This window comes from Microchirus variegatus (genome assembly GCF_963457635.1).
Source record: "Microchirus variegatus genome assembly, chromosome: 13".
Lineage (NCBI taxonomy): Eukaryota > Metazoa > Chordata > Actinopteri > Pleuronectiformes > Soleidae > Microchirus > Microchirus variegatus.
Window position 1 is genome coordinate 10,172,387 of NC_139814.1, and position 8,692 is coordinate 10,181,078.

The 8,692-nt window shown below is 38.4% G+C and overlaps 1 protein-coding gene across 1 annotated transcript; it reads left to right on the forward strand.

The window, feature by feature from the left end:
* The first annotated feature begins 266 nt into the window (after positions 1–266).
* csnk2b (casein kinase 2, beta polypeptide) lies at positions 267–6,373 on the forward strand. The gene is made up of 7 exons (XM_083899775.1): positions 267–378; positions 1,002–1,083; positions 1,477–1,579; positions 2,221–2,336; positions 3,293–3,368; positions 3,786–3,975; positions 4,814–6,373. The coding sequence occupies exons 2-7, from the start codon at positions 1,012–1,014 to the stop codon at positions 4,902–4,904; spliced, it is 648 nt and encodes a 215-aa protein (XP_083755901.1). The 5' UTR covers positions 267–378; positions 1,002–1,011; the 3' UTR covers positions 4,905–6,373.
* The last annotated feature ends 2,319 nt before the right edge of the window (positions 6,374–8,692 follow it).

An 8,692-nucleotide genomic window follows, 5' to 3' on the forward strand; every position in this document is an offset into this window, starting at 1 on the left:
CTTCACAAATGTGTTATTACATGATCTATTTGTTGGAGTGATTGGTTGATCCTGTCACATTCGACCATAGTAAACATCTACATTTATAATTCATAAATTGTAAAATATTGAATAAAATTATGAAAAAAACGTGTATGAAGTACAAGTACTTTAGTGCAAACATCTAACTACTGTATCACGACAGTGTAATACAGAGAATAGACAGTAGGTGGCAGCAGCTCACACTCAGACCTGTCCTCTGCACCGGACAACGCACCGGAAGTAGAGGAATAACGCAATCTTCGGGGTGAACCTCGGCTGGTGTCCATTTTATTTACAACAGTGAAGTTGTTAGATTTTCACCAGTCGGGTTTCACAAGCTGACAGAAACTCAGTCAGGTAGGTTTTCAAAGCACTAATTTACAAGTACGAGTGTGGGCATTTAGAGCCAGAGGCAAACGGAGCTGTAAGAGGAGAGCGTGTGTGTCTGTCCGGCGGCCTGGTGTCTGAAGATGCGCCATATTGAATTCAGTAAAGGCTGTTAGCGGTGGTTAGCACAACAGCAGCTAACTAACATTAGCTGCAGCAAATTAACAGGTCATAATATGTGTACGGTGTATAATAGACACTTAATAATCGATTACACACTTAATGTCATATTCGAGGCTTTAATATTTTGAAACTTCAGTAAGTTAGCAGAGTTGAGGTTGAATACGCGAGCGAGCTCGTTTGCCTCGCCGTCATTTATGCGGCTCAGTTGCACCTTTGGACAAAAATAATGGCAAGAAGAAGTATAACCAGTTAGGAGGGTCAACAACCAAACACGATATTTCAAATATAACCATCCTAAATGTCAGATTGTTCCAGATCTCACGTGAATTTTGTGAAATTTGAAAGAATGTGAATTCTGCAGTTGCTAATCATTCTATCACCTCTTGACTTCAAATATTTGTGTATTTGATTCTCTGTGTCGAAGTGCATGTAGATTTCAGACAGAATGTCATTTGACTCATCTGTTAAAGGTTTTCAGACATGAGCAGTTCAGAGGAAGTGTCATGGATCTCCTGGTTCTGTGGGCTGAGGGGGAACGAATTTTTCTGTGAGGTAAGTTGATTTACTTGAATCCATTCTAATGGTGATGTGTTAAAATTATTTTGCAGACCACAGGATTCTAGAAAAATGTCTTGACAACCATTGAGTTCATAGTTTCAAACTACTTTACAACCACAACATAATTCAAATCTTTTATAGTGAAGCTTTAAATTGCAGTCCCACAATCCATTTCAATGCTCACTTTGAAAATAGCTCTATTTATCATGACATCAGCTTATGACTGATGCATTTGACCCACTGTCCTACACTTGAATTGGATTGGGAATTGCTTGCTCACACCAGAGGAATGATCTTAGCAATTAGAAACTATTTCCAGTCTACATTTTCACAGAGACGATTCACTTATTGGCAAATGAGCTTTTAAATGTGATTTCTTACCTCCAGGTGGATGAGGACTATATCCAGGACAAGTTCAACCTGACGGGGCTCAATGAACAGGTTCCTCACTACCGCCAGGCTCTAGACATGATCTTGGACCTTGAGCCAGGTCTGTATATTATGTTCATGACTCCATATTCTTTTATTGAATATTAAGTCTTAAATGTTGTATACATATTACACAATTCAACAGTTAAAACTGTCTATGTTGTATTCTTTTGATTTGATTTTGTTAATAGTTGTCTGTGGGTGAAACAGAAGGTTTGTTTTACTAACAACCAGGGATACAACGATCCGCTTTTTAACCTCCGATACCGATACAGATAACGTGAAGGTTAGAATTGACCGATTACCGATACAGAAAAGCAGCGTGGAATTTTGGTAACAAACGGTATGTCTCATTGTGTGGAAAAGACTCTCTTTCCTATTTTTAAAAAAAACATAAAACCGATAAAACATTTTTACTCAATTACTTATTTATTTATTTAATAACTGTTGTTTAAAGTACAGTTTCCCTCTAAATAATTTCACATTTCCACTGTTGGGTAGAAGTATTTCTTCTTCTTTGCAGATTTCTTCAGACCTCCAATTGTCTTTGTATTGTCATTAAAAAAAAAGATCTGAAAACGTATTCAAGAAGAATTCCATCCTGTTCCATTGTTGGTGTTTGCTGTCTGTTTGAAATTGTTTCTCAGTCCTGCTTTAACGTCTTCATTCATGATATCAACATTCTTTTTCTTCAATGTTCAGATGAGGAGCTTGAGGACAATCCTAACCAGAGTGACCTGATCGAGCAGGCAGCAGAGATGCTCTACGGCCTCATCCACGCTCGCTACATCCTCACTAACCGAGGCATCGCACAGATGGTAGGCACCAACTATGTCCATCCATCCTGCTGATAGCTCTTTTTTTTCTTGAGACTGAGATTTCTGAAATGTGTCAGGTACTGTTGTGTTTCTTTTTAAAATTATTATTGGTAACAAATTAATTGCCTGATATATTTAAACTAAAATAAATAATAAGGGCTAGGGATGGGAGTTTTTTGTCGACAAATTGATCGACAATCGTAGTACACTGACGTAGTACACTGTAGAATAGTTTCCACCCCTGCATTGCTGCTGTTGTTGCTGCTGTAAAAAAAAATCGACACGTGGACCTCTTCAATCGACTCTAAAAATGTCTGAAATTCCAGTCCCTAAGAAGGGCTTCAACAATAAATTTATGAATTAATTAATCATCAACTATGTAGAAAATCCATGTCTGTTTTTTTATTACTAAAACTAAGCTTTTTCTTTTTTTTTATACCATACAATTTTATATATATATAATTATATTTTTTTTCTTAAATGTGAATATTTTCTGGTTTCTTTGCTTCATGTAACAAAGAAATCGTTTAAACTGATAACTTGAACATTTTCTGGTCGAAAATAATTAGGGCTGCTGTGATTATTCAAATTAATTGTCAACTATTTTGATAATGGAGTGTATTTTCAGTAATAATAACAAATACGAAATATATAATTGACAGATTAATCGATTATGAAAACTATTGTTACTAGTAGCAGCCCTAAAAATAATGATTCCTATTGAAATTGTACGTACGGCACTGATTAGAAACAAACCTTGGTAGATTGAAGCCACTCACTGTATTTTAAACATTGTCTTTATATACATTGATCTTTCCAACAGAAAACAAACTGCTTTTTGTCCTGTTGTTGATTTACATTTTTAGTGTCAGCCAATAAGATATTTTTGTTAAAGTAACACTATTTGCCTCTTCTACTTCTTGTTATTAACTGTTTGATTCATTTCCTCATTGTAGTTGGAGAAGTATCAGCAGGGAGACTTTGGTTATTGTCCTCGTGTTTATTGTGAGAATCAGCCCATGCTTCCAATTGGTGAGTATTAAAGGTTATTGGCTTGTATGACAGTGACTTTATTTCAGTGTTTCCCACAGGGCAATGTTCAGCCGGTGTAGGCCCACCTGCTGAGAAGTGTGTACTTGTCACAAGAGACGTCCTACACAAGGATCAGGCCGAATAGTGCTGAACTGTAGATCAGTCAAATCTAGTTAACAATCCTAAAAATGTGGGTTAATCTCCAACCACTACCAGGAAAATGACTAGAATCTCAATATTTAACAGAGGAGTCTGTTGTGTTTAGGCACAGAAAATCCATACCATACCAAACCCAACTGTTCTACATGGCTTTAAATATCATGCAGAGTTTGCATTCCTCCAGCAGAGCTAGTGCAATCACCATTACAGGAATATTAGATGAACATCTAAAGCAGATTTGTTTGTGGTCATGCACAGGTCTGTCAGATATTCCAGGTGAGGCCATGGTGAAGCTGTACTGCCCTAAATGCATGGACGTCTACACACCTAAATCCTCCAGGCACCACCACACAGATGGAGCCTACTTTGGCACTGGTTTCCCTCACATGCTCTTCATGGTTCACCCCGAGTACAGGCCGAAGAGGCCCGCCAACCAGTTTGTCCCAAGGTTTGTTCTGCAGTAGTAGTTCAAATGTTTTTTTTTCATATGCCTTATCACAGGACAACCGATGTGCAAGCATATATAGTGAATCAGTCCTTTGAAAATGAGATTGATCAAAATAAGTTTAACATAGAACCAAGTGCTGATTGATTGAATGGTTTTAAATCTTTTTAATCACTGTGTCATGGCCTGAGTGATCTCTAGCAGTCATCACATTCAGAATTAGAGTAATTTAGTAGTCCCTACAGGGAAATTGGGTGCATTACAGTTGCTCCTCCAGATTTAAAATAAGGAATAAGATGAAGAAAAACACAGTATTACCAGCATTCTTGTTCAAATGTAGTCATGCCATAATTTTCTAGTTCTACACACATTTGGTTAGTTTCAAATGGCAAATGGGCGTATGTTATTTAAATATAAATAGATATTAAAATGGATGTAGTGCCACATTACAGTAAGTCAAAAAAATGAGGTTTTCATTGCTCTGAATGAATCATAATGTCTGATATTATAAATGCAAAAAAAGCAAATGGCAAGGCTGTAATTTATTTTCTTATTGGAATTACATTTGATTTTGATTAATTTTCCAGCTTAAACATATCTACAGCTTTATCCACTGCAGGAGGGTTGCAGGACAGGGGGCAGGGCCACATATAGAAACAACTATTCACTCTCACACATGCGGTCAATTTAGAGTGACCAGTTGTGTGAAAATATGCTTGAATGGACGTTCTAAAAACAAATTCAAAGTTGATTTTTCATAGACTTAAAATCTGTTGTGAAAATATGTGTTGAAAATGTGCAAACTTGATTAATGGTTTCTGTCATTCTCTTCATTCTTAAGGCTGTACGGGTTTAAGATCCACCCCATGGCCTACCAGCTGCAGCTGCAAGCCGCCTCCAGCTTCAAGAGCCCCGTTAAGGCCATACGCTAGAGCGTCCAGACAGGAAGATCTAAACTGAAGAAGACGGGAAAGAGCAGCTTTAAAGCTCTGTCCCCTCTTCTACCTGAAGACTGTATTATTTTGGTTTAGACTAGGGCAAATGAAAATGGTGTCAAGATATTTTTGTTGAGTGTGAGTGAGACAAAAAACAGCATCGCCATGATCTTAATCACATGAAGCACACACCTGGCATGAAGAGAAGAAGGGTTTTGAGATCAGTCAGTTTACACCTGTGTGTTTTCTATATTTGGTAAAGGGTGCTGATGAAACCCCTGCAGCTCCCTGAATGAGTCCACAGTGCATGTAGACTGGAGTTTGTCTGATGTTTCTGTTAACGTAACCCAGATTGCTTTTCTTGATTTTTTTGCTTTCATTATTAGCCTGTGATTTCTTTAACTTCCTCAGCTTTATCTCCCCTTAAACCAGTTTAATGTGTTGGATTGGAAGCTTGAAGTATCCTACACGTTATTGGACGTTTTGCTGATTTTTATTTATTTTTTTCCCCTGCGCCCATCTGCAGAGGTCGTTTAGTCTCTTGTGTAGTGGAATGAACTTTACATGAACATGTAGATTGTGCAAAATAAATCAACATGAAAAAGGATAGGTGTAGAGGGTACCAGCAGGTTATTCAGCTTACTCTTTTAGCCATTAGTCATATTTGTTTGTCGACAACCAATAATACATTTGACCTTTATTAAGACAAATACTTCTAACTATTTGTCTAATGACTTAAATGACAGCCATCATAACAATGTGTATTTGTCTTAAAAAGTCTATATTGACCGATACAGATATTGTGCCAACAATATTGTGGATCCTTTACCAGACTTCATTAACACTTCATTCCTGTTGCGAAACTGGTGAATAACTTCTTTAGTCTTAGCTGCAGCTCACAAATGATCTTCTAATGTGTTCATTTCTGCAGAAACGAGCAGTCGGTGTTTTCCACTTTCTTTTTAAAACTGTCTAAATCACTTTGTTTCCAGTCCAACGCTGAAGGTCGTGTGGGGGGGAAATGCAGTGAATGTACTAATTAATTACAGGCCATTTCTGGTTTTCTAATAAAGGTGCAGCTTAAGTTTGGTTTATGCTAAGCTAATGTTATGGTTTCAGTCCTCAAATGTCAGACTGTGTATAAAGATGAAGCAGCAGAGACTGAGATTTGAAAAGCTGAATTTAGACAATCTGAATCCTTCAGTTCACTGATCCGTCGTCCCGGTTCTAACACAGATCACCAGCTGCTAGTTTTGTTTCTGATTGCTCAAGCTCTCCTTTCTTTTGCTCCCTCTCCTCTCTGTGTGACTTTGAGGAATCCACGATACAAGAGAAAATGTATTTATGTTTCCAGATTTTAACTCAACTTTAATGTTTTTGTGTGTGTGTGTGTGTCGTCTTCTCTCTGAGACTGTGGGTGAGCAGGATTCAGAATTCTCAATAAACTTCTATTTTCTTTTCATACACGTTTTTGTCCATCGTCTTATTTTAGACTGCAGTTCCACACTTCTGCCACGCCGTGTCAGTAGAGCGGTCTTTCCACACTTGCATTCTGTTAGTCCCTAATGGGATGGATATGTTTAAATCCTGAATACCTGTGTGTTTTTGGTGTGTGTCTGAGTTGAGCTGGAATTTGGTTTCCATGGTAACCAAACTATTATGGTTGTCTGGGTTCAGGGTGTGGCCGCAGTGACACTTCACATGACTTTGACTAACGGCAATGGTGGGCAAAGAAACACACACCAAGACAAATGATGCATCACTGAACCACTCATGAAATCATAAGATCTTGGTCATGCTTCAGCAATGCTTCAGAAATAATGTCAGAAAGGAAATGAGAACAAGTTAAAATGGAAACGTTATGCCCTAAAAACACAACAAACAGTGGGGCACACTGTAGAATAACTTCCATTTGTATGAGTCATAAAAACTGTTTTTCTCCCTCTGTCTGTGGGGAAAGAAATGACTGGCAGACCTGAGTTGACTTCATGTGACGGTACCTCGTCAGTTTTTCCAGCAGGGAGAAGAAGAAGAAGAAGAAGGGGAAAGAGGAGGATTCCTTATGACTCAGGATAAACCTCAAACCACAGCTTAGGACCCGCCCTTCTTCACTACCTCCCAATATTACAGCAACTCCTTTGAACTGTAGAGAATCCAGCGTACAACACACCAGTGTAACCTGCCCTCCTCTTAATGGTCAGCTGAAGGTCACAGGTTTGGTCAGAAACAGCAGTGCCAATCATGTTTTTGTACTGTTGTCATGTGACATGTTAGGCCTGTGCTTTGCCACACCCAGATGTTGTTGTTGTTGTTGTTGGGATGAGTCTTTGCAACAGATATGAAGGAAATGTTGCAGCCACAGAGACTGAAACCACACGCAAAACATCCTTGAGGCCCATGGTTCTCAAACTGTGGCGCTGTCCTCTGGTGGTACATGGAGGAAAATCGGAAATGCTGTTCTACTGTATGTACTACTGTATATACTACTGTATATAATACTGTATATGATACTGTATACCAGGGTATGTGATGACAGTGGATCTGGGTAAGTTTGACTGGAGTATGTAGAAAATAACTAATAACAAAGATAAATAAATACATTAAATAACTACAAAAGCACTCGGAGAGCACAGACCTCTGCCAAGGCAGCTTCTTCTCCATCAGCGATAGAACCTGGTACCCGCTGTTTTTCTTCTTCTCCATCAGTGATAGAACCTGGTACCTGCTGTTTTTCTTCTTCTCCATCAGTGATAGAACCTGGTACCTGCTGTTTTTCTTCTTCTCCATCAGTGATAGAACCTGGTACCTGCTGTTTTTCTTCTTCTCCGTCAGTGATAGAACCTGGTACCTGCTGTTTTTCTTCTTCTCCATCAGTGATAGAACCTGGTACCTGCTGTTTTTCTTCTTCTCCATCAGTGATAGCAGGTGTACCTACTAAAGTGGCCCGTGTGCATATGCTGATGCGAGAAAATCTGCTATAATCTCCGATTGAGCAACCAAACCAAAACAAATAAGTTTGTAAAAAGTGGACTCAGTCTTGTGGTTTACTCAGTGAAGCTAACCAGGAAGTTACAATATATTGAATGGCCACCAGGGGGCTATACAGGAAAAAAGAAATTGGGGAAATCTATAGGAAAATTAACTTCACACTGAGTTTTTCCACCTTATTGTTATCATGATACTTAACGTGAATTATGGGCACAACTTCCTGTCACTGAAGCACAACTGATGATTTCCATGGTAACTTGACGCCAAATCACCGAGAGGGTTTCTTACCATTCACAGCAAATTCTGCACAAAAGGCGTCAGTTGAAATACCAATTATACACGATACAATCAGGGTTTGTGTGATGTGACTCATTTAGTGTCACAATAACACTTAAAGGTACATATTATACATCTGTACATACCTTTAGTGTTACTCTAACACTGATAGACTGCTCTACTGTGTCTAAAGATCACATTAGAACAATGTTATGCAACAGTGTCTGTATTTCCCAAATATAAATAATTAAATGTACTGTTTTAGTGCTACTTTAATGCTGTGTATTGTGGGATAAGAGGACAGTAGAAGAATAAGTGTCCTCAGCTAAGATACACTAACATGTTTAGCTGCTTCATTAACTCTGTGGCTGCAGGCAAACAGAAAAGCTCTGAGGCGTATCAGTATTTACACTGCAGTAAGGTCAGTGGTGTTTGGTTAAAGGAGGTGGAACATGTTTTTCAAAACCACAAAGAAGTTGAGTTCTACCTTCAGTTTTGGTAGACCTTCAGTTTCGGTAGAC

Excerpts from the sequence above, each read along its gene's own strand:
- csnk2b (XM_083899775.1), top strand. The coding sequence starts at position 1,012 with ATGAGCAGTTCAGAGGAAGTGTCATGGATCTCCTGGTTCTGTGGGCTG. Across the intron at positions 1,084-1,476 it reads GGAACGAATTTTTCTGTGAG|GTGGATGAGGACTATATCCA; the intron begins GTAAGTTGATTT and ends TCTTACCTCCAG. Across the intron at positions 3,976-4,813 it reads GCCAACCAGTTTGTCCCAAG|GCTGTACGGGTTTAAGATCC; the intron begins GTTTGTTCTGCA and ends TTCATTCTTAAG.